This window comes from Leguminivora glycinivorella, chromosome 1, assembly GCF_023078275.1.
Source record: "Leguminivora glycinivorella isolate SPB_JAAS2020 chromosome 1, LegGlyc_1.1, whole genome shotgun sequence".
Classification (NCBI taxonomy): domain Eukaryota; kingdom Metazoa; phylum Arthropoda; class Insecta; order Lepidoptera; family Tortricidae; genus Leguminivora; species Leguminivora glycinivorella.
In genome coordinates this window covers 24314286-24341488 of record NC_062971.1, presented here as the reverse complement: position 1 = coordinate 24341488, position 27203 = coordinate 24314286, and the positions used below count along the sequence as shown (strand labels likewise).

Below are 27203 nucleotides of genomic sequence, written 5' to 3'. Positions count from 1 at the left end.
CTTTCCGAAACCATGATTATTCCGAGCAAGCTACCTCAAATTAGGGTTTATCTTAAAAAGACATCAAAATAACGTTTGAATGTTTGTTTACTAACAGTTAATTACTTGTCATGTCAAATTAAGTTGGACGGCGTACATTGCTGCTTGGCCGGATTTAAAAAAATAATTACTCTTAATTAATAACACTATTTAACGAAATTATTATCCCATTCGATTCGTATGATCAGATACTATAACTGGTTACATTATTCGCCCGTATGGAATCCACACGCTGTATATCTTATTTTTCGCATGCAGCCCAGAAATATTCCGAATTCATTGTACCCCAAAGACGTTTGTGATATTGGCGGCGGTTGGTCGATTAAGCCTGGCGTCCACTTAGGCGGAATCGAGCCGCGTCGAATTGAGCCGCGTCGAATCGAGTCCTCATACATTTGAATCCGATTCGAAGCGTCGCTAATGGACGCAATTTCATAAGAAATGCAGAAGGCGAATTAATGGGACTCTACTCGGCGACTCTTTTGAACGCCAGGCTTTAGGCGGAATCGAGCCGCGTCGAATCGAGTCCGCATATATTTGAATCCGATTGGAAGCGTCGCTAATGGACGCAGTTTCATAAGAAATGCAAAAGGCGAATTAATGAGACGACTCGGCGAGCCTAGTGGACACCAGGCTTAAAGCTTGGCGTCCACTTAGGCGGAATCGAGTCCTCATACATTTGAATGCGATTCGACGCGTCGCTAAAGGACGCAGTTTCATAAAAAATGTATAAGACGAATTAATGAGATTTGACTCGGCGAGCCTAGTGGACGCCAGGCTTTACAGTATGGATAGGGAATGGCATGCATGGTGAGATTCAATAGAAATTCCTCTTACGGCGCTTGTCGATGTTGCGATGTAGATGCTCGGCTCGCAAAATGCTGTCTGTGCATATTTGGCGTGTGTGGCTTATAGTATTGAAATGCTTTGAACATGCAATGGCAATATACCCTGTTGATATGTCTACGTAAGTATTACCATAAATTTGTTGAAATGGTTTCCTTGCTTGATCAGGATCACAGCATTCATAACAGAACACACAGAATAAAGACGCTAGTTCGATTCCAGCCTCAGGTACTGGAGGCCTTGGCACCTTTTCTTTCATATGTGTAATATTTATTTCGGTTTTAATTCACAATAGAACACGGCCTCCAAAAATATCAAGGGTTTTGGAACAAATAAAAAATAGTACATTGTGACGTGTGTGAGGAACTTGAATATTACTAACGAGAGTAAGTTAAATCGCGACGGCTTGCTGGAGCGATTTAAAGACTCGAGTTTGTAATATTCATACTCCCCGAGTTACACACAATGTTTTTCATCACACTTACAATATAAAAATGTGTATAAAGGATAAAAAAAGTTAAATATGGTACTATTAGAAGTTTCATAACTCCCTTGGGAGAACGATTTTTCTATAACTCACGTCCCGCCTGCGTGCAAAATCACATTTAGTGTGCGAGTGTGATGAAAAATGACTTAGGTATTTTCAAGTGTGTTGAAAAGAAGATGAAAAAATTCAGAGAAATGTTAATGGAACCCTAGCTCGGATAACGGTAGGTACCTAATATACATTGGCTACTCTATTATGATTTATGACAGTATACCTAGGTAGTAATACTTAGGATAAAAAGTAATAGACACATCGCCAAAGTTAGGTAGGTACTATTTAATCGTTTTAATCTCGAATCATTCGAACGTGCCCTGCGAGTCTTACGACTATTTCATAGGATCGAATTGGTTTAGGTAGGTAGTGTAGTAAAGGCTGACCTCTCCTCCTATTAGTTACTATTACTCCTCCTACTTAATATTATGTACCTATATTATTTCATGTAGATTATGTACGTTTATGTATGTATGAAAGTACGTATGAGATATACCTACTTACATAGAGTAGGTATATCTCATACGTACTTTCATAAATTACTTTGGTATCTGATACAACGAGCAATGTTACTTAAAAAAGATTATGATGATGTCATAATTAAATAGTTATGTTATAAGTTATTGAATCGTAAACCAAAATGAGGAAACCTATTATTATGTAAATACAGTATAATAATTGAAGAAGCTTGTTCTTATCACGCCAAAAATGAGCGACTGTTTTTTTCCGCAATGACAAGAGACGAGAGGCTATAGAGAAAGCCGTCTGCGGAGGTCGGCGGGCGATGGTCAGGGCCTGCTATTCAATTATGCATAACACGACGTGCTATCTCTACCGCACGGGTGTTACGACACTGAGGAGTGAAAAGGAAATAAGAAGAATTGTTTAAATTTTCAATCGAGACCAGACCCCCAGACCGGTGCTGCGACGGCTGATGGGCCCCGGCGCAGCGGTCAGCACGCAGTGCGCCCGCGACGGTGAAAGGTGCTATGTCGCGACTACACGGAGGGAACGCTCTGCGGATCGCCATGGCCGGCGTGCCGATTATGCGAATATTAGTTGTACTTACTATTTTCGTGAACGGTTAGTGAAATATTTTCTTAAATTATTTTTATTTCATTTCCACTTCTAAAAACGGCTAGTATCATGTGAATTGACTATAAACAGCGCATTCGTATGCGTAATCTTATGCAATGGATTTAACGTAACATTAACGTGTGATCAAATCGTTAACGTAACTATGATACCGGAAAACAGTGAAAGCCATTTACGTGTAATTCTGCAAATTTGTAAAGTGTCGGATGTAGGTAAATGTGACATAATGTTTGATCTAAACATAGAATGGAATCTTTTGTGACTGGTTGGTTAGTTTCTATTAATATTTGTTTTAGAAAGTGTACAAGTAGCGTATGACATAGATAAATAAATTGTGAATCGACGAGTGCCTCGTACACGTCCTATCTTTCACTTGACATTGACGCTTATGGTCGCTTGCAATTTGCAATCGAGGATATTGACACTGCTAAGTGTGAATTATGGTCTTTCAATAAGGTAGAACCTACCTCAGACAAAGTTCTTGACTTATTATTTCTGTTTACATGACTTATGATATGAGTCTGTTGTTAGAGATCTTATAGTTATTATTATTAATATTATATCGAGTCGATATCGATTGATAACAGTTGGTAGTATTATTTTGGTTAATTTCTTTTACGTTCTACTTGACATTTAAATATAGGTACATTACAATATTTACAATTTAAAAATAACTAAACCGAAAATACTCTACATTTTGTCGGGTTAAAGACTTATATAATTAATGTATTAAATATACCCAATTTAAAAATAATTACACAATAATTTTTAAGAAAAAAAAACCGCCTTCCTTTGGGGTTCTGGTGATAAATACTTACAAATGTTGGATTATGTTATCAATTCGTCTGTATATTTTTTAAATGTTTGTTATTCGATATCTCCGTCATTTCTGAACCAATTTTGAAATTTGGATGATTCTGAAGCACCTACTTACAGATGAGAATGATTATCAGAACGGAACTCTAACCAGGGGCGGCCCACTCTTCATCAGCAGTTCCACTGCACCAAATGTCACTGTTCTGGACGTAATAAGTGCATGCTGTGCTTATAAAATACCAAAGTCACTATAAGTGTGCCGTTCAGATTTGAGGAGTTCCGTTCTGACCATCATCAGCAGTTTCACTGCACCAAATGTCACTGTTCTGGACGTAAGTGCATGCTGTTCTTATAAAAATACCAAAGTCACTATAAGTGAGCCGTTCAGATTTGAGGAGTTCCATTCTGACCATCATCACGAGTTCCACTGCACCAAATGTCACTATTCCGTACGTAAATGCATGCTATTCCTTTAAAAATACAAAAATCACCATATGTTTGCCTTTCACATTTGAGGAGTTCCCTCGATTTCTCCAGGATCCCATCATCAGAACTGGGTTCTGAGAAAAATGGGACAAATCTGTATGCATATACATTCAATCAAAAAAAAAAATTTCAAAATCGGTCCAGTAACGACGGAGATATCGAGGAACAAACATTAAAAAAAATAAAAATAAAAACAATAATTTTTAAGAAAAAAAAACCGCCTTCCTTTGGGGTTCTGGTGATAAATACTTTCAAATGTTGGATTATGTTATCAATTCGTCTGTATATTTTTTAATGTTTGTTATTCGATATCTCCGTCATTTCTGAACCAATTTTGAAATCTGGATGATTCTGAAGTACTTACAGATGAGAATGATTATCACAACGGAACTCTAACCAGGGGCGGCTCACTCTTTATCAGCAGTTCCACTGTACCAAATGTCACTGTTCTGGACGTAAGTGCATGCTGTTCTTATAAAAATGCCAAAGTCACTATAAGTGTGCCGTCAGATTTGAAGAGTTCCATTCTGACCATCATCAGGAGTTCCACTGCACCAAATGTCACTGTTCCGTACGTAAATGCATGCTGTTCCTTTAAAAACACAAAAATCACCATATGTATGCCTTTCAGATTTGAGGAGTTCCCTCGATTTCTCCAGGATCCCATCATCAGAACTAGGTTCTGAGAAAAATAGGACCAATCTGTATGCATATACATTCAATCAAAAAAAATTTTCAAAATCGGTCTAGTAACGACGGAGATATAGAGGAACAAACATTAAAAAAAAAACATACAGACGACTTGATATTTGGAACTTTGAGATTTGGAAGGCGGTTAAAAAAAATACAGACGAATTGAGAACCCCTTCCCTTGAGATTTGGAAGGCGGTTAAAAATGAAAAAATAGGTAGGTACCTACTTTATGTTAAAATAAAAATAAAAGTTAACAAACATATAAAAGTAACACCGCTTCATTTAAATTTGAAAATTTCCGGTATTCTTAATGTTATTATTTTCATTCATAAGTACTTGCCCTCGAGTGTCGTGCACGGGCGACGATAATCGCTTACCAGGCGATGCGTCTGCTCTTTTGCCTCCTTAAAGAACTTTATAGGAGAAATGGTTGTTGAAAATGTTGAAGTACATACAAGTCCGGAGGGCATTTAGAATCTCGCATACGGGATTTTTTCACTAAAATATCGGTTGAAAACGGTGACTTGCCTATTATTTTCAGTGACAATTTTCTGATCGGCCCGCTGAACTCCTGAGTCATGGATGTTTTCTATGTATATAAGTATTTGTATATTATATATTGACACTGAAGCTTTAGTAGTTTCATGTGCTCTGCCTACCCCTTTATGGGACACATGCGTGATTGTATGTATGTATTATATCGTTGTTTGAGTACCTGCAACACAAGCCCTCTTGAGCTTACCGTGGGACTCATTCAATCTGTGTAAGAATGTCCTATAATATTTATTTATTTTCATTTTATTTTATACTTTTATAGTACCTTATACGTTATAATTTAATTTAGTTTAAATGAATACGCTAAAAACAGACCTAGACAGCAAAGCTTAGTGAGTAGAAATTTTTAACATATGTAAATAGTATGATGTACCTATGTAAGGCTGACATTTAAAATATTGCTAGGTAACCGGTTCTCATGCCAAATTCATGAGACTCTAACTAAACTGGATTAACAGCATTATTAATTTTAGCATTACGTATTAGTATAATATACCTATTCGTAATTTTAACGTCATTTAGATTACTTACCTAACTAAGTTATTTGGTGCTTATTATCGTAATCCTACCCCTGTAGTCATTTTAGGATACATTTATTTGTATTTTTTTTAAATAGAAATATTGTTATAGTCAGTCCAGCGCTAGTTTTGGTCTTTTTGATGAATACTAAACTTATTTACCGCTTTAACAATCCTTCTACACAAAAATATCGCATAGATACCTATTCCAATAATAATGTATACATATTTGCTACGTATGTGGGCAAAAATAAAAGTACGAGGACAGAAATTAGCATAATGTCCTTAAAGGTAAATATTTTTTATTATTTAATTTGATGTGTAATATAACTTGAAGTAAAAAAAAAATTGTACCTCGGCATATTTCTCCTATCCTGAAAACCGTAATAGGTAGCAATTAAATTTGTAGTTTGTAGTATCAATATTCTTAAAATCAACTATGACCTGTTGTTATCGCTAACGACTAAACAATTTGCATAATTGAACTTTCGCTTTTAATTGTCTCTATCAAAAGTTTATTGTTTCGAAAGAATGCAATTATGTAACGCATTGAGTACCTAGGTGACATTATTTTATTTTAATCCTAATCATCATTGTCATTAGTTGTTCTGCTATTTATATTATCCAATTTCCATTTAACATTATCCTTAACCATTATCATTTAACTTATTCAATACGCGAAAAGATTGCATCATATTTTGTAATTATTTTTTCACCACACCAACTGATAAAGGCTCACTTTGCTATTCGAAAACAGATAATTTTTAAGAAAAAAAAAACCGCCGCCTTTGGGGTTCTGGTGAAAGCTACTTCCGAATGTTGGATTATGTACAAATGTGTAGGTATTTTTTTAAACTGCTTTTAATGCTTTAATTATTTGATGGCAACAAAAATCAAAACACGTATACCGTTAAGGTTTGAGGAGTTTCCTGAATTCCTCATGAATCCGATTATAAGAAATCGAAGCTTGACAAAATTTGACTAGAAAACTCAATATGCTTAACAAACATAACTAAATAAATGTTACTGCTCTGAACTTAAATGCATGCTGTTCTTATAATTTAAAATACCAAAGTCACTATAAGTGTGCCGTTCAAATTTGACGAGTTCCGTTCTGACCATCATCAGCACTTCCACTGCACCAAATGTCACTGTTCTGGACGTAAGTGCATGCTGTTCTTATAAAAATACCAAAGTCACTATAAGCGTGCCGTTCAGATTTGAGGAGTTCTGTTCTGACCATCATCAGGAGTTCCACTGCACCAAATGTCACTGTTCTGGACGTAAGGGCATGCTGTTCTTATAAAAATACCAAAGTCACTATAAGCGTGCCGTTCAGATTTGAGGAGTTCCGTTCTGACCATCATCAGCAGTTCCACTGCACCAAATGTCACTGTTCCGTACGTAAATGTATGCTGTTCCTTTAAAAACACAAAAATCACCGTGTGTATGCCTTTCAGATTTGAGGAGTTCCCTCGATTTCTCCAGGATCCCATCATCAGAACTGGGTTCTGAGAAAAATGGGACCAATCTGTATGCATAATATACTATCAATCAAAAAAAAATATTTCAAAATCGGTCCAGTAACGACGGAGATATCGAGGAACAAACATTAAAAAAAAACAGAGGAATTGAGAACCCCTTCCCTTGAGATTTGGAAGGCGGTTAAAATAATTTTTAAGAAAAAAAAAAAGCCGCCTTCCTTTGGGGTTCTGGTGATAAATACTTTCAAATATTGGATTATGTTATCAATTCGTCTGTATATTTTTTAATGTTTGTTATTCAATATCTCCGTCATTTCTGAACCAATTTTGAAATTTGGATGATTCTGAAGTACTTACAGATGAGAATGATTATCAGAACGGAACTCTAACCAGGGGCGGCTCACTCTTCATCAGCAGTTCCACTGCACCAAATGTCACTGTTCTGAACTTAAATGCATGCTTTTCTTACAAAAATACCAAAGTCACTATGAGTGTGCCGTTCAGATTTAAGGAGTTCGTTTCTGAGCGTCATCAGCAGTTCCACTGCGCCAAATATCACTGTTCTGGACGTAAGTACATGCTGTTCTTATAAGAATACCAAAGTCACTATAAGTGTGCCGTTCAGATTTGAGGAGTTCGGTTCTGACCATCAGCAGCAGTTCCACTGCACCAAATGTCACTGTTCTGGACGTATGTGCATGCTGTTCTTATAAAAATACCAAAGTCACTATAAGCGTGCCGTTCAGATTTGAGCAGTTCGGTTCTGGCCATCATCAGCAGTTCCACTGCACCAAATGTCACTGTTCCGTACCTAAATGCATGCTGTTTCTTTAACAACACAAAAATCATCATATGTATGCTTTTCAGATTCGAGGAGTTCCCTCGATTTCTCCAGGATCCCATCATCAGAACTGGGTTCTGAGAAAAATGGGACCAATCTGTATGCATGTACATTCAATAAAAAAAAAAATCTTTCAAAATCGGTCCAGTAACGACGGAGATATCGAGGAACAAACATAAAAAAAACATACAGACGACTTGAGATTTGAGAACCGTCCTTCTTGAGAGATTTGAGGCGACGGTTAAAAATACATACGAATTGAGAACCCCTACCTTTGAGATTTGAGGCGGCGGTTAATAACAAAATTGCATTACATCCACAAGAGTGCAAAGTAATTTCATACAAATTTTAACTTGAAATCTTGAGCTGGCTGGTAGAATTTACCTATAAATGATGATTTTGAATCATAAATATTGAATCAATTGATAGATTTCATTTAGTTTGAAGTTTTATAGTCAGTATTTATTTTCGTGTTGGTGTGGTGGAAAATGTTGTGTTTCACTCGACGGCAAAGTTTGTTTAACCTTCGTGCCTTGAAATCCTCGCAACGCTCAAGATTCCACTTCTGGAACCACTCGCTATGCTCGTGGTTTAATATAGGAATCTTACGCTTGCTCGGGTATCAATATTGACACGTGCGGTTAAACAACAACTTTTGCCCCCTTGTAAAACAAATAACTAATTAACCACACTAACTGCTGGTAAAGGCTCTCTTCATACTTCAAAAACGAATGACAAAGTTGCGTTTTATTCAAAATAGTGCAAAGTAATTTCATACTTGTGTAAACTTGATGACCCAAGCTGGTTTATTGACGATTGATGAGTTTGATTCATAAAAATTTAATAAATTGTCAAATTTATGTAGTTTGATGTTTTACAGTCAATATTTTCCTCGTGTTGATGTGCTGAAAAATTTTGTGTCTCACTCGGTGGCAAAATTTGTTCAACCTAAGTGCCTTGAAGCCCTCGCAACGCTCAGGATTCCACATTCTATATTGGAATCCTTCGCATACTCGGGTGTCAATATTGGCACGTGCGGTTAAATAACATACCTATTTGCCCCCCTTATATAATAGCAGTGGGGCGAATATATATTTTATAATGAGTACCTACATAATTTATGATCACGAGTGCATTGGTAATACAGACGTAGGCTCTCAATATCACCTTGTTTGTAACGACAATGACCATTGACCAACATAGCACTTTCCACAACGTAGGTAGGACTTATAGTGACGTTAGAAATTCCCTAGGGGTGTCTGGAATGGAATGAGACTGTCTGTGTTCGCTACAAATGAGTTGTACAGGCCAATTCGAAGTTTCAGTTTGATGTTAATATGATATCTAATTGTGCCATTTTGTTATTATTCTCGCATTGTGGTATTTGTGGTAATCCATACTAATATTATAAATGGGAAAGTGTGTGTGTCTGTTTGTTTGTCCGTCTTTCACGGCAAAACGGAGCTGCGAATTGACGTGATTTTTTAAGCGGAGATAGTTGAAGGGATGGAGAGTAACATAGGCTACTTTTTGTCTCTAATGAATGAATGAATGCTTTATTCATAAATGATACATTTATAAGTCAGGTTGTGGTTATATACATACTTGTCTATTGTTTAGTTTACCTAAATAATTTACCTAATCATTTACCTTTAGTTTACCTAATTAATATCACATAAATAATTTAATTGTAGGTACATATTTATTTACCTATGTTTTATTTATACCTTTATAGTAATTAATTACAAGTTTTCTTCAGTGTGATTGGGCCAATGACTTGTAGTCAGAGAAAAAATCATCAATCTTGTAACAAGCTAGTTGTATTAAGATATTTTTGAGTTTGTTGACAAACATATTATCAGTAGGCTAGGCTTGTGCCGTTTCGTTCGTTGATCGGAGCGATCCGATCTCGTTCAATCGCCCCAACGAACTAGTTCGCTCTTTTAGGTCTTTTGCTCATTTAGTTCAGCCAGACCAGCGACCACTGCGGTCGGAAAGATCAGAACGAATGGGACCGAATAGTGTCAAAATGATATGAATAGTCCACAGATAGTAACATTCCGGGCCGAAAGGTTGTAAGTAACCGAAGTTTAATATGAAAACTTGACTTTTTTTGTTGCTCTGCTAAATAGCTCTCGCTTTCGGTCGACGCAGTCACACATTCGTTCTCGATCCAAACCATTCGCGCTCGCCCTCAGACGAAGGATACCATAGACTTGACGCAAGCGTACACCCGTAAGGGACAGATATAGAATAATGGAGCGAATTTAAGAATCACTTTAAAAATGGCTGACAGTTTACCATAAACAACCTACATAATTTGGGCGGATAATAAGCTTGACAAGTCACGTCCTTATTGTTTGCCACAAACTCGTTTGTGGCAGCGGCGGAAAAGTGAAACTATGACAAAGACAAAAAATAACATTTTGCTCTCTGTCACTCTTATTATAATTTGTATGTGACCATCTCGTTCGGTAGTGGTATTATTATTTGGCTGTCTAGTCTATAGTATCCTTTGTTTAAGCGCTCGCCGATCCTATACTGAACTAAATGAGCAAAGACCGATTCTCAGACCACGGAAAGATTCAGTTCATTTCGGTCATTGATGGGATTTTATTCCTAACAGTTCATAGTTCGTGAACGACACAAGCCTACAGTAGGCAACTGTTTTACATCATCACTCAATGCATTGTATAACCTTATCCCGAGCACTGGTGAGGACTTCCTTGACTTAGTGAGCCGGCATGGGGGCACCCGCAGCAGCTCCCGCCTGCGTGTAACGGTGCCGGTCAACTGTTCATTTGTGGGCAGCCGGGCAAGATTCTGTCTCACATATTTACATGCTTCAAGTATATATACACTAGGCAAGGTTAGTATTCTAAATTTAATAAATAATTCCTTAGCTGGATGGTCACGTGGTTTTTGGGCCATTATACGGAGGGCGTATTTCTGTACTCTGAATACTCTCTCGCGATCTGCAGCAGTACCCCACAAGTCTACTCCATAAGTCATTATGGAATTGAAATAACCGAAATATGCTATTTTTAAGTTATCTTCAGTTAGGCTTAAAGTTAATCTAGATAACGCATAGCAAGCTGACGAGAGCCTATTACAATTGTTTTCAATATGAGGTGACCATGTCAGACCTGAGTCTATGAGAAATCCCAAGTATGTGACCTCGTTTACCTGCGGTACAGGAATGTTATTCATGTGTAAATTAAGTTTATCCTTTATAGTTTTTCTAAGTTGGAAGTGTATTACATTTGTCTTTTCAATATTACTGAATGAGTTTTCTAATTAGTTGTTTTTAGGGTTCCGTAGTCAACTAGGAACCCTTATAGTTTCGCCATGTCTGTCTGTCCGTCCGTCCGTCCGTCCGTCCGTCCGTCCGTCCGTCCGTCCGTCCGTCCGTCCGTCCGTCCGTCCGCGGATAATCTCAGTAACCGTTAGCACTAGAAAGCTGAAATTTGGTACCAATATGTATATCAATCACGCCAACAAAGTGCAGAAATAAAAAATGGAAAAAAATGTTTTATTAGGGTACCCCCCCTACATGTAAAGTGGGGGCTGATATTTTTTTTCATTCCAACCCCAACGAGTGATATATTGTTGGATAGGTATTTAAAAATGAATAAGGGTTTGCTAAGATCGTTTTTTGATAATATTAATATTTTCGGAAATAATCGCTCCTAAAGGAAAAAAAAGTGCGTCCCCCCCCTCTAACTTTTTAACCATATGTTCAAAAAATATGAAAAAAATCACAAAATTAGAACTTTATAAAGACTTTCTAGGAAAATTGTTTTGAACTTGATAGGTTCAGTAGTTTTTGAGAAAAATACGGAAAACTACGGAACCCTACACTGAGCGTGGCCCGACACGCTCTTGGCCGGTTTTTAATGGAAAGTTAATGTCAAAACAATGTTTTAAAACGTGAAGTACCTTTTCAAGTTTATTACTTGGGCAGATTTTTAACATCATTATCTTGTCCCAATCATAAAATTCTAGATATTGACAAAAACTGTGATTGCGTTCATTTGAGAATGATCGTTTAATTAACACATTATCTTGTTGAGGAACATTACAAGTGTTAATGTTTATATTTACATAAGGATGGTCAGAAAATTGCAGTTTATTACATATTACATTTATTATATCAGACTTTAGCATATTAGTGTAAGCATGATCAATACATGTTTCAGAGTGGTTTGTTATTCTAGTAGCAGATTTAACAATTTGTTTGAACCTAAATCGATTCAATATCATGTTTAATTCCTTAATATTATTACATTTATTAAAGTAGTCTAGGTTCATGTCGCCCAATATGAGTAATTTGTTATTTTGAAAAATTGACATACTAAGTAATTCATTTAATTTGGTAAAAAATAAGTTTACGTCACCCTTTGGTTGCCTGTAGATGCATGCAACGACAAGGTCCAAGCCGACACATTCCACAGCACACACTTCAAACTCCATCTCCTCACACAAGGCTGATACTTCCTTTCGTTCGATTGTTAATATGTCCTGTCGGGCGTAAATACATGCTCCTCCTCCCATCCTAGTTGGCCGGCAGTAGTGAGTTTCTAACGCGAGCGAAGCCGCGGGCAAAAGCTGGTCATTATATAATTACGAGTATGAATACCTACCCAATTTAAATCCGTTAAAAATGCCCGGATTTAAAATTTTCATATAATTATTTCCTCTGCCTTTTATATTTACTATTTTGACTTGACTTTGAAGTACTGGAAATTTTCATATCATAATGCACACTCCAAGACGTTAAGTTTCTACTTAATAAGTTCCCGTTAGGATTAGGAAGTATTGCAAGCGCGGGGTTGTTTTGAGCGATACACTTTTGAACGCATGCGTGAATTCCCAGAATGTATGAAATAGTACGTTACATCAGAGGCCGGGAAAATGAGGATTTTCGGCCAAGTGGGTATATACGGCCGAGCGAGCGTGCGAGCGAGGCCGGATAGGGATATGAGGCCGGGAATCCGTTTTCACGCCGAGGAATGTATAGTGCTTTTCTCAAACATACAATGAAATAAAAAAAAATGCTCTAAAGGACAATATTTTTAACCGACTTCAAAAAAGGAGGAGGTTCTCAATTCGACTGAATGTTTTTTTTTTTTTTTTTTTTTGTATGTATGTTACTCGATATCTCCGAGAATCGTGGACCGATTTTCAAATTTTTTTTTTGATCGCACGGGTATAACCCCGAGATGGTCCCATTGGCACCAAGTCAGGGTCTGATGATGGGATCTTGGAGAAATCGAGGGAACTCTTCAAATGTTATAGGCACATGTAATGTTTTTAGTGTATTTTCAAAGGTACACCAGTATTTACGCCTGACGGTAGTAATTTTATGTGGCTGAGCTGATGATGGAAGGTCAACTCCTCAATGGTTAGGAGTTAAAGGATAATTCTTTCACTACTGTACATATATTCGGACTGATACATATAATATCACTAGGAACCACTAAAAATCAACAAATAAATTAACTTTTTAACAAAAAATAAAACCGCCTTCAAAAATAAGCGCGTTACAAAACACGGAGAAACTAAAAAGCAAAAAATAATAAACCTTTGAATTCAGATTTCTTATCGTATTGCAATAATCTAAACATCCAAATTATAAACAAATCAATTATTTTTGGAGTCGGTACCAGCCTGTGTATGTTTGGGTGGGGCAAACAGGCAATAGCAAGGCGACGAACAGGTCTGGTACCGACTACAAAAATAATTGATTTGTTTATAATTTGGATGTTTAGATTATTGCAATACGATAAGAAATCTGAATTCAAAGGTTTATTACTTTTTGCTTTTTAGTTTCTCCGTGTTTTGTAACGCGCTTATTTTTGAAGGCGGTTTTATTTTTTGTTAAAAAGTTAATATAAAAAAAAGTTACTTTCCGGCCTAGGCCTAAAAAATAATATGAAATCCCTTTACAGTCCTCTCGAGTTGTTGCGCCCAAAAAGCGATACTTCCCAGCCCATTTTAAGGAACGTAAAGACAATATTTCATTGCATGTTTGAGAAAATTAATTAATTACGCGCTTACCGCAAAGTATTTTCTCTTCATTCAATTGATCGCATGCGTTCAATCCTGCGGTGATTGCGTAAAAATATGTATAACTGTGCGACACGAATTATGTCACTCATTGGCATATATTTAAACTACCATGCAGAAGCATTTTGAGAATGTTTGGCAATAGAAGTGCAGAAAAAGAATTTACGCAATAAAAGAAAAATACCGCTAATATTTCATTACTACTTTGACGTTTTCAGAATTCTCTTTGGCATATTGCTACATTCACTAGGTACTAGCACAGTATAATAAAGAGTACTATCGTACAGTATGGCCACTCCCGCTCCCCGCTGAAAGTGCCGCCCACCCCCTCTCGGTTACCTGACAGTTACCGCCTGTCAAAAACGCGAACAGTCGACCTGTCATATCTCACTCATACAAGCATAGTACGCGTTCACCTACACGAGCTTAGACTGTGTGCTAGGAACGCGCCTCTTTCATATATTTAATCGCCAGTGTCCGAGGTGTGGTACTAGTCAAAGCGCATAACCAATACCTGCCAACGAAACTTTATTTGATAAATCGGATTAAAAGCTCAGCGTTAGGGTGGATATTTGGTTTACATTTGCGATTTTTCTGAAAAATTTTGTGTACAAGCAGAACCTACCTACCTAAATAAAAAAGTCTATGAAACCATGTTTATTATACCCTCCTGTGTGTGTTTCATGTTTTTACCCTCCTGTACGATTGACTTTTAGCTAGGCCATTAATGTTAATTTAAGGAATAAATAAATAAAGAATAAAATAAATAAATACTGTACCAACTGCAATCATGTTATTGAAACGCGCACCTGGGACTCATGAATTTAGCAACACGAGTATCATAACAACATAAGTACTTACATATATTAACAGTATCCATAACTGATGCTTCAAGTAAGTTTGGACTAAAAATATTTAATAAATTAATGCAGTAATATGGTTAATAGATTTGTAATCTATATTTCTAATATGTATTAATTTATACTTGTCATGTAAGCCAGACCTGTAACCTAAGATATTATCAATGAACTATGAATGAACGAACATTTATCACCTACATGAGGCGCATAAAGTTAATCGATAATTTTACGAACGGTTCGATTTTAATATTAATATATAGTACATTACATCAGAGGCCGGGAAAATGAGGATTTCCGGCCAAGTGGGTATATACGGATAGGGATACGAGGCCAGGAATCCGTTTTCACGCCGAGGCATGTATAGTGCTTTTCTCAAACATACAATGAAATAAAAAAAAAAATGCTCTAAAGGACAATATTTTATAAAAAAAAGTTACTTTGCAGGCCTAGGCCTAAAAAATAATATGAAATCCCTTTACAGTCCTCTCGAGTTGTTGCGCCCAAAAACCGATACTTCCCAGCCCATTTTAAGGAACGTAAAGACAATATTTCATTGCATGTTTGAGAAAATATACTTTTTACGTCATATGATTTTGATCTAGATGCGATATGCCTCGGATCAAATTTTTGACGATTGTTTAAATTAGTATCAGGCCGTTACCTGTACTTAGTACTAATTTGTGTTGTAAAGAAATACGTTGCGTCATAAAAAGTCCGGCTTGTATGAACCTAACGCTATTTTAGCAATCCTAATAGGTACTTCATTTAAACACACACGGTGTAATAATTTAATACAAATAATGTAACTTGGTGTAGGTAATACTGACTGTACCTATAAATTAATACGGATGTTTTTTCCAGTAAACGGTCAACAAAAAGAAAAGGAGGACTTTGTTTGCCCTGAAGGTACGACAGGCAACGGCAATTTTGCAGATCCAGCTACCTGCAGACGTTTTTATCAAGTAAGTTACCTAGAACCGATTTAAATCAGACTTTTCTTACGGTGTTCATAAATTGATAGTCCTCGGAGATCGCAACGAGGAAATCCGTGAAAAATTGCCTTGCGTGTACCCACTCTATGTCCGCTCGAGTAGACTTCTTTGATTGTAGGTACCTTTTTTGAGTCAAAGGCGTATTTTATTAAAACCAGTTACTTATATGTTCCGTGGAATATGGGACGGGTGCTGGTTTGGGACGCAACTTGCGTTGACACACTGGCCCCGTCTCATCTCCACCGAACCTCTGTGAGGGCAGCGGCAGCAGCAGAGGCGGCCGAGAAAATAAAGGTAGGAAAATACAGCGGTCTCGGCGCCGAATATATTTTTATTCCATTCGGCGTCGAGACCCTTGGTCCGTGGGGCCCTGGCGCTCTGAGTCTCTTCAAGGACTTATCGAAGAGACTAAGAGACGCCACCGGCGACCGAAGAGCTGGCAGCTTCCTCGCTCAGCGTATTAGCTTGACAATCCAGCGAGGAAATGCTGCCAGCGTCTTCGGTACTATGCCACAGGGGCCGTTTTTAGATTTACTTTAGTTTAATTTTAGATTTATTTAGTTTAATTTAATTTTAATTTTAATTTTATTTTAAGTTTAATTTTAGATTTAATAGTTTAGTTTTATTGTAAGATAATTTTATGTTTTACAAACATATGTATAATAATAATATTGAATAAAAATGTATGTACAGGCTCGTTACTTATATTATTAAAAATACTAATAAGTCTTAAACGGGCGATAAATTAAACCAGACAGACATGGAGTTCATTAGTTTTAATCATTAATTAAGAGGTGATTTAGAGTAACTCTTAATTACACTCCATAATTAATTTTTGTAAAATTTTTCAGCAACAATGTACTGTAAACATGGTTGCCATGACAGTCAATGACAACTGTCAACGAGCGTTTAACGCGAGTGTGTTTGCATTACATTGGGGAAATATTTTGTATCCATATGTTTTTAATTCATATTGTTTTAGTGAAATTTCTTATGTCCTATACTCACTAGGTACTGTTAAGAGATTTGTCCGTATTAGCTTTACACACTGTATTTTAGTTAAAAACGAGAATAAAACATGTTAGCAAGTACCTACATGCTGTGGTGATAATTAGTTTTACCTATACCTATTTATTACATTTTTATGTTAAATAGTAAAAACTACTTATGACGAATACACAAAACACAAGCTTCTTTTAAAGGATTAAGTAAATTTTATTTTATAAAATTCAAAACCGTTTCTAGTCTTCAGTCTATAGCAAAAACGGTTTTTACTGTAACATAAGTAATATGTAAGTAGGTTACTTATTTAAATATTTACAACACGGTTTTACAAGGATTTAATGGAACACACAAATCAACTGAGTAGTGGCTTTTGATTAACGAACCACAAACCTGTATAAATTCATTCAATTTTTCAAATACAAGCACGAAATGCGTGAAATTCCAATTTGAAATAAAACTAAGCAAACTTCTTTATTTGCCTAAGACTCGTTTATTTACGCTGTGGTTAGTCATAACAACGTGAGTCGACTTTTAAAACCAGAATATCTAAAGAGCTTTTTATAAATAGCTTGTAGGGTACGCTCTTGATATTGATATTAGGGTTCCATTGAAACTAACAAACAGGTACACATTCATTAGTACTTGAGAAGATATAAACTGTGCGTGCTCTCTCGTTGTACAAATAATTATTTTGCAATGGTGGTCAATATCAAAAAGGTACTTACTTAATCATTTTAGTTAGATATACGAGTACCTATACATACAGACTCAATAACGTCTACTGTTAGACTATGTCAACAATGGACTAAACGTTGATGAATTCGAAGACTATCGAAATGGACATTAAATCGGATCGTTAGAGCTGATGGCGAGACAAAGCTATTGCATTTCGCCTTGTGTTTGCAGGAAGTGAGTAAGCTTCCGTTTACAGGCTCCGATGAAGGACACTATGAAATTGGAGTGCTAGGTGTAGAATATCCTAGTACACGATTGAAATAAATAAATATATAAATAGGATTTCAGTAGTATGTAGGATGTAGGTAGTTTATTGCAAAAGCTAATAATATGCCGATGTGGCTTTTAGAGTTATTAACTTGCCTGTACTTAAAATAATTTTTCTACTGCCGTGTTGTTATTCGTCATTTACAGTGTCGTGCATAGATCGTTAAAACCCTACATAAAAGATGCCCGCCCCCGCCCGGCGCCCCGCGCACCCACGCATACGATATAGCTCTTAAAGCATTGTTAGGTAGCCTTTAATGGATATACGAGCGTGGGTGCGCGGGGCGCCGGGGGCTGGCGGCGGCGCGGGGGAGTGCACGAAGCACGAACAGAGGGGAGGCCGACGCGTCAAAATACAGGAAACAGTGATTTTCACGAAAGTTGTTCAAGAAAACTATTAAAAACCAAGTGCATGGTCGTAGAAAAAGTATTGTATGCAATGGTGTTTAACTGAGTCAAAAAATACTCGTGGCGTCTATATAACAATTTTTGGCTTCGCCTCAAATTGTTACCCACGCCACTCGTCTTTTTTGACCTCCTTTAAACGCCTGTTGCATAAAATACTATTTTCCTTCGCACTACTTGTAAGTGCGATAGCTGTTTTATCGTTTATCGCGCGACCATGCTATCGGTGCAGATGGTGCTATATTATCTCCCTCCTATCTCCGTTCGGTCGTGTTTTGATTTGTCGCCCTCGCTTTGAACTTCCTCTTTTCCGCACTTGCATCGAAATGTACTATTTCAGTACAGATGGTGCGTTTTGGCCGCGCTAGTGCGCAAAATCGTTCATTTTTTGGTCAGGTGGAAACTGCAGAGGGCTATCCGTACTTAAAAACGTCATACGATACTCGTGCGAAAAGGAAATTTGTAACTCGTGTCGATTTAAAACACTTGGTTCGTAATGTACAGACAGCTGCATACAAATTTGTATGGCAGGGCGTCTCCTTGTCTCTGCAGTTGACTGTACTATTGTCGGCCAAACGACTGCCGTTGAAAGGTTCTGTCGGAGAATCATGCGCCGGTCAAAAGTTTTTCGGAGAGTAGTTACTCCGATGAAAAAGTCAGTCGTCAAACAGGCGTATCGGCGAACCAATGTGTAGGTCTATCATTCGCAGTCGAAAAGTTATGTCGACGAAACGCTCATATATGAATAGTTATGTCGATGATCAATCCAGCGACGAAAACGCTGTAGGAGATAGATTGTAGAATCAAAACAGCTAAACTTGAATGTAGTATGGCAATCAATCACAAATCTCTTGAAAGTGTGTGAGCGCGTTTGAATATTACATATAAATTCATTTCTGTTTCGTTTTTTTAGAAATTGTTCAAAATATCGATTATTCGCAAAAATGACTTGAGGCATCTTGTGGCATCGCGAGTACAACTCGCACTTGGCCGGTTTTTTTTGTAATTAGAGTGTGTTGGTTGTTACTCGACGATATCGATATTAGTAGGAAAATCGTTCAAATTCGTTTTGTCAGTTCTTAAAAACAAGCCGATTTTACTGAAAGAAAATAGCCTATTAGGCCAAAAACTACGTACCTACTTGCAATTAAGTGAGTATTTTGGTACAATAATTTAGAGAGAATCGATTGAAACGAAAATAGTGTTAACAGGGTGGCTAGCCGAATGGCACAATCGCTCACGAAACGCTCACGAAACGAAGCGCTAGTAGATATCTATCTCTATCGCGCTTGCGTATTGGCGCGACAGAGCCAGCGGCGTATCGCTTTCGTTTGGCGTCGGAGAAATGCCATTCGGCTACGGGGCCAGGCCCCAGGCCCGATAGAGATAGATATCTACTAGCGCTTCGTTTCGTGAGCGTTTCGTGAGCGATTGTGCCATTCGGCTAGCCACCCTGGCCCCGTAGCCGAATGGCATTTCGCATTACTAGCGCTTCGTTTCGTGAGCGTTTCGTGAGCGATTGTGTCATTCGGCTAGCCACCCTGGTGCAATAAATTAGAATTTAAGCGTTTGCAACTATCTCGGATTATGCACACAAACGAAGTTACGATCCTATTTTAAATTTAACGACTAGCTAGATAGGTCTGAAACAATTGTACTTATTATGGGATAATATGCCGATAATTATTTAATGTACTTTCAGATGCCAAAATTTTACTTAAGTATATTTTAAATTCTTGGTGACAAAATGATAAATATGTAAAGGCGCGTATTCACTATAAACATTTTTGTTTCGAAACACGGTTTATCAACATTGATTACGAAACATTGTTTATAGTTAATACGTACCTTAAACCAAGGAAATAAATAGAATTTCAAGGATTACAAATTATATTATATATTTCATAGTTTAAGTTGTTGTGTTTTCTTGCAGTGCGTGGATGGCTACCCGTACCTGAACAGGTGCCCTTCTGGGCTATATTTCGATGACATTAGCAAGTTCTGCACGTTTAAAGCGGAGGCGAGATGCGGTCCCATTGCTACGAGTGAGTCCCTAATTACATACCATTACTTACTTTAAATAATACATGCATGCGATACAAGGAATGTTGACTACAACTCTATGTCAACATATTACGAGTGGTAGTTCAACAGAGTTGTTAAGTTACTATGCCCGGGTAGCAATTGTTTTTAGGGCGATTTCAGACTACAAAATATTTTTGTGCGCGTATGTGTATGTCAGACGATTGTTTCGGCGTAGCGAGCTTAGAAAATGTATCATTCGCGTTGCATGAGATACAATTGATCCATACGCGCTTATACGAGCGTTTCTTTACACCGCGTTGGATTTATTAGGTTGTAATGGTGTAAAGTTTGTTAATACAGTTCCGCCCTTAATACACAATGTTTTCATCACACTCGCGAAGTAATAACCAAATTTTAAACTAAATGTATTGAAATACACCTACGTTGACATTTCGAACATTCGTCCGCCATCTTGTAATTTTTGACAGGTCGTGGGGCCCCAACCAGGTGTTCAATTTACCGCCCTAGGGCGGTAAAATAGCTCATTCATTATGTATAAGTATGCAGGCAGGTGATGATAAATAAATTAACTTAAGCGATTAACCTTTCTAGAAACCAATTTTCGAGTACGTGCGATATGTATAGAAAGTTACGCATTACGTTATCGAATATGTCGTAGTAGTAGCCGTCTAGCTTGTAGAGCGTTGTACGGACGTAAGGTGCATTAGGGTAATTCCGAATGACAGAAATGCTCTGGTAATTCCGTAAGGGGAATCTTGATATGATGGAAATAATGGTGATTTATGTGCGACTTTCAAAATTTGAGGACTTTCGGAATTACCCTAGTGCACCTTATATAAGATCAGATTGGTACATACCTACGGATAAATGTCGCTATTCGCAAGTAAGCTCGTCAAACCCAAAATCATATAAGTGCGTTTTCACATTATCCGATCCGATATCGGATTTCGGAAGGATTTCAATAGAAAAAAATCCAAGATGGCGCCCGTAATGTATGGGGTACCGGTCCGACATCCGATATCGGATCGGATAATGTGAAAACACACTAACGCTCGTGTATGAGCCGGCGTATACTGGTGTAGAAACACTAGTCTAAAATCGCCCTTAGTCGCATACATAGATACATGCAAATGGTTTTAATGGAGCCAAACGGTTTGCCTTCATTTCAGTCCAGTGCCGCCGAGTAAATGGTCTGTGTACAGAAGGTGCTCTGTGTACTGTTAAGTGCTCTTGATGGCTCGTGGATACCAATTTCAATAATAATAATTATCTCTTACGGGCTTTCTGGGATGGCAATTTGAGAATTCGAGGAATAATTTTGGCATAGGTAATATGTGCGGAAATATTTTTTTTTTACTGAATTTAGCTTACTTCTAAGGAATCATCATCCTCCTTTCGTTATCCCGGCATTTGCCACGGCTCATGGGAGCCTGGGGTCCGCTTTGAGAACTAATCCCAAGATTTGGCGTAGGCACTAGTTTTTACGAAAGTGACTGCCATCTGACCTTCCAACCCGAAGGGTAAACAAGACCTTATTGGAATTAATCCGGTTTCCTCACGATGTTTTCCTTCACCGAAAAGCGACTGGCAAATATCAAATGACATTTCGCAGATAAATTCCGAAAAACTCATTGGTGCGAGCCGGGGTTCGAACCCGCGAAACGAAAGTCGCACGTACTTACCGCTAGGCTACCAGCGCTTCAGCTTACTTCTAAGGAATATGTGGGAATATTTTTTTATACAAATTATTTGGAGCGCCTACTTTTTAACCCCCGACGCAAAAACGACGGGGTGTTATAAGTTTGACGTGTCTGTCTGTCTGTCTGTTTGTCTGTCTGTGTGTGTGTCTGTCTGTGGCATCGTAGCTCCCGAACGGATGAACCGATTTCGATTTAGTTTTTTTATTTGAAAGCTGTGTTAGTCGGGAGTGTTCTTAGCCATGTTTCATGAAAATCGGTCCACGAGGTCGCGGTCGGGGGTTTTTCAAAATTTTAATTTTGTGGTTAGGTTATTACATTAGAGACATAGAGACTACCTGTAGGCCTAGCACATGATTGCCGCGAGAGTATGTCGCCGCGAGATAGACTACCCGTCCTTCTGTCATTAATACAGTTAGAAGAAGACGTGTGATCTATCTCGCGGCGACATACTCCCGCGGCCATCATGTGCTAGGCCTACTGGTGCACACTTAATAAGTAGGTAGTTAAAATAAACGGTTATTTTTATAAATAATTAATTATAGATTACTTCATGCCTTGCTTTGCATAAACAAATTTGTCCATTACGATGCAAGGGCAGAACAGACCCTTTAGCACAACTTGCCTTGTGGCGCGCGAGTCCATACGTCAAGCGCAACTTCAAGTATGGACTCGCGCGCGACAAGGCAAGTTGTGCTAGAGAGGCAGAGGAAGTTTGAAAAGAGTGTACCTATATAAAACACGGCCATGATCGATAAATCGACACAAGTTACGAATTTCCTCTACGCACGTGTATTGTACGACGATGTTAGTACATAATTGTGAGTGTGCACGGGAAAACGTCCCACTTTGTCGATTGCTATAAAGCCTTGTCAGTTTATTCATATAAAATACAAGTAAATCTCTCCTTAATGGTAACCGACAAAGTGGGACGTTTTACTAAACACACTCACATATATATTCCTTTGTAGTTTCGACATTGGCACATAAAGTACCACTTCTCGCACTAGTGCGATAAAGTAGCACCATGTGTACTGAAAATGCTACTAATACCTTAGTGGATAGCATTATATAATAGATAGTTTCTAACATAAATAAATAATTATAGTATTGTGGGTACTCAGATAACGATACGTATAATAATACAAATACATAGAAAAAATATCCATGACTCTGACTCGAAGAAATATCTGTGCTCATCACACAAATAAATGTCCTTACCGGGATTCAAACCCAGGACCGCGCCTTAGCAGGCAGGGGGATTTTGGCCAGTTTATAACCAAATTTTATGAATAATTATTACGGTCAACCGGGGTGGCTTTAAAACTCAGGGGCGACTTTGAAAATTTAGTTTTAAAGTCATACAGTAAATTCTCGGTTTTCTATGGTAAATTTACAAGAATATTTATTGATCTAACTAGTTACATGAACAGTTTCAGTAAATAATGAATAATATTAATTTTAAAGCCGTTTAAATACTATCAAAGGAACCCCAAATTTTCCTAAAGCCACCCCGGTTGACGTACCTTGAATTTTTACTATTCGGTCTAAAAGGCCTAATATTTACTGTCAAATATTATTAAATAAGTCAGACGTACATTATAAGCTGCTGGCGTGCTTCCAATTTTATCACTTATCTATGAGGAAAAAGGACCCGTCACGCTTTGGCAAGTATGTCAGTGTGAGAGTGACAGATGTCTTATCCACGTGGATAAGTGATAAAATTGGAAGCATAATACGTCGGCTGCTCTAAACTTACACCAATTTCACGAGTATCATGCATCTATGACCATAGCTAACGATTCTGAAATTGATTTCGTATCTGAACTTGTTTACAATTCTCGAAATGGAACTACTGGTTGTTCACCAAGACTCATGTTACGCCAACCGTATGAAATCCTTGCAGGCCCCTTATTCGACATGAGAAAATTGATGTTTCGTCTTGATTGTAGGGGTAAATCATGCCTGTCAAAATAAGACACATAAGCAAGCAAGAAGTAACATAAGTTAGTGCCAAAGTGTGACAATTAAAGCACTCTATTATAGACCGTTTAATAATGCAGTATTTAGTGATAAAACAAAGTTCCTTTTTATGAAATATTATTTTTGAGAATCGACGTGTGGCAATATCAATTTTTGGCTTTAAAATTATGAGACATGTGATAGTTGTATTGTAAGCCTGGCAAAAAAGAGTAGAGACTAAAAAATGGCAACATCGTAGAGCTTTCCTGGCAGGCAAAATTATGGTCGCGCGATGAATGATAAAACATCTGGCCGTCCCTATCGCACTTACTAATAGTGCGATAGGAACGGCCTGATATTTTATCATCTGTGCTGTTTTCTTACACAAATTGATTTTAAAAGGGCGACCCCACAATGTTGCCGTTTTTTTTTAAATTTCTACCCTTTTGATGTACTTTGTACATGCCAAATAAGGCTTGTATATGATCTATGATACATATGCAGTATCTCTGTGAATTCTCGTTCGACTGTGTGAGTTCGTTTGCCGAAGCATTTCCCCTGAGAGTGCAAACAGGGACTATGTCACCCTCACCTCAAACGGGTAGGTTCGTATGCTCTAACTGGTGTTCAGAAATAGAGAGAACCTTTACGGACGTTTGCCTTGAGTAATGTTAGAATGTGAAACCGCATCGCATGTTAACCCTCTTATTCATACTAAATGTTTACTAAAGATGTGTAGCCGATAATATCCTTTGTCCCTTTCCGTATTAGCATGGTAGAAAGGGACAAACGATTATCATCGGCTTCTCAACTTTAGTAAACGTTTATTAATAATAGCGTAATACATCATTTATAGATAACCGTTAACGTCCAATTGAATAAAATGTATGTTCTTCTGCTGACTATACGAAATTGGTAATATTATTCATTAGATGTTATGTGTTATACAGGGTGGGGCCTGTAAAAACGTAAAAAATGAAACTGTACTTCTTAACTGACCAACATTTTGATCAGCGACTTTTAAAAATTATGAAGTCTTTAATTTTTAAATTTTTCATACAAAATAAATATTACTGTTATATTAGCTTCAATGTACGTCATTATTGATGTCATTGACGTTGTGTGTCCAACTTTATACTTAACAGAATTCTCAATACATGAGATATATCTTAGGAATACATCTCAAGAGGTATCTTAGGAAAATATTTCATGGGTGATAATGATAAAAATCCGGTAGTATAAATGCGTTTTCACATTATCCGATCCGATATCGGATGTTGGACCGATATCCCATACAAAACAGGCGCCATCTTGGATTTTTTCTATTGAAATCCTTCCGACATCCGATATCGGATCGGATAATGTGAAAACGGCCTAAGGAGTATATAGCCTGTAGGCTCTACTGTTAAATTTTTTGTTTTTGTTACAGGGCCCACCCGGTATTTGTAAGATAGTAAATTAAATATAGTATACTAAAAGCAAGGATTATTTATATAGGATTCACATACTTCATACTAAGAATCGTACCTCGATATTTTTGAGCGCCACCTATTAAATACTATCATAACTATACTGACAATGCCTACAAATTTATTTTTTCAAAATGTGTATTGACGTGATGTCATGATATTAAAATAAAGAAATACCGTCTTTTGTTCTTATAAAAAATAAAAACACGCAAAAATATTTGGGGTAAATATGATTTTGGCCACTTCCAGGCTGCGAACAGCGCCATCTAGTTTTAAGCCTAAAACGCCCATACACAGGGGTACGCTTTTTTATATGGGCTTTGTCAGTCTAGTATTAAATCGTCCTTGCTAAAAGTAAAAGAAAACGATGACTTGTTATAAAATAAAACGATTAAAACTAAAAGAAAAACCTCTTGGTAAAATGCCCATCACGCACTTCTCATCCAAGCTGGCATTTAATTATTATATTTGTATTTACAGCTCCAGCCCCCATAACAGAGGCTCCCCTTGACTTGGCAGCCAAGTGTGAGCCGTCTGAGTGCGAACTACCACAGTGCTTCTGCTCCAAAGACGGCACCCTTATCCCCGGAGGATTAGACCCTGAAGACGTTAGTACCATATTTACAAAAAATAATTATTGTATCGTATCGTATAATTTAATTTATTTATTATTTAAGACAACAAGGCACATATTGGTTAGTACTTATACATTATTGAAGATCTTAAGAGGATACGGTAGCGAAAATGCTAAAATGGAAAGGACCTCTTTCAAGTTGGGAATTTTAGTTAAATATACAAGTGTTATTAACTAGATTTATCGAAAAAAAATTGTCCATTAAGAACACCTCAGTCAAAAGATATTTCAAAAAAATCTTTAAAATCGAGGTTCCGCTCTCGACTATTTCCTCCTTCAAAACTTAACCAATCGGAACGAAATTTGAGAATCTGAATAACAATGAAATAATCTATGTCGGACCGTTTAGCTTTTTTGGTTAATTGTTACCAATCTTGAGTATCACACCTTTTTTTGCGCCACAATGAAAACGGCCGTTTTTGGAAATTTTTGATTGGCTCTAGAGTCTCTAAAAGCAGAATATCAAAAAAAAAAATCAAAACGGTCCGACCACAGGGTCCGACACAGATAAAAATAATAACAATCTGTGTTGAAAAAATCATTGCTCTATCTTCAAAAACCAGGGTGGCTAGCCGAATGGCACAATCGCTCACGAAACGCTCACGAAACGAAGCGCTAGTAGATATCTATCTCTATCGCGCTTGCGTATTGGCGCGACAGAGCCAGCGGCGTATCGCTTTCGTTTGGCGTCGGAGAAATGCCATTCGGCTACGGGGCCAGGGAAGAAATAGTCGAGAGCGTTTGTATGGAGAATTTACCCCTACCGTATCGTCTTAAAGCTAATTGTTAGACAACACAACAATACAGCAATAGGTATACATTACAACAATAAAACACTCACCTATATAGTGGCGGTCATTCATTACACACTCAAAATGCCAGAATGTATAGCTAAGTAATAAAACTGTGAGATCTTATAGAAGACGATATGGTTGCCGCATACATACAAGCATGGTCGCGCGATAAATGATAAAACATCAAGCCCTCCCTATCGCACTTACTAATAGTGCTTGCCTGCCAGGTTGTTGTACTTTATAAAATTTATCTAACGAGTATTAGAGACTTTTTATTTGAACCGTCATGCCGACGAGTGCGTGGGAAGCAGTGCCTATACTAGGTACATACGTCTCTGCCAATAGCAGGCAATAGGC

General features: G+C 37.4%; 1 protein-coding gene across 1 annotated transcript in view; it reads left to right on the top strand.

Annotated features, from left to right (window-relative positions):
* The first annotated feature begins 2358 nt into the window (after positions 1 to 2358).
* Positions 2359 to 27203, top strand: part of LOC125229926 (chitin deacetylase 1) — a 39581-nt gene continuing 14736 nt past the window's right edge. The window contains exons 1-4 of the mRNA XM_048134879.1: positions 2359 to 2506; positions 15702 to 15802; positions 20178 to 20289; positions 25899 to 26026. Coding sequence (XP_047990836.1) covers positions 2413 to 2506; positions 15702 to 15802; positions 20178 to 20289; positions 25899 to 26026 — 435 coding nt within the window. The 5' untranslated portion in view covers positions 2359 to 2412. The remainder of the gene's footprint in view (positions 2507 to 15701; positions 15803 to 20177; positions 20290 to 25898; positions 26027 to 27203) is intronic.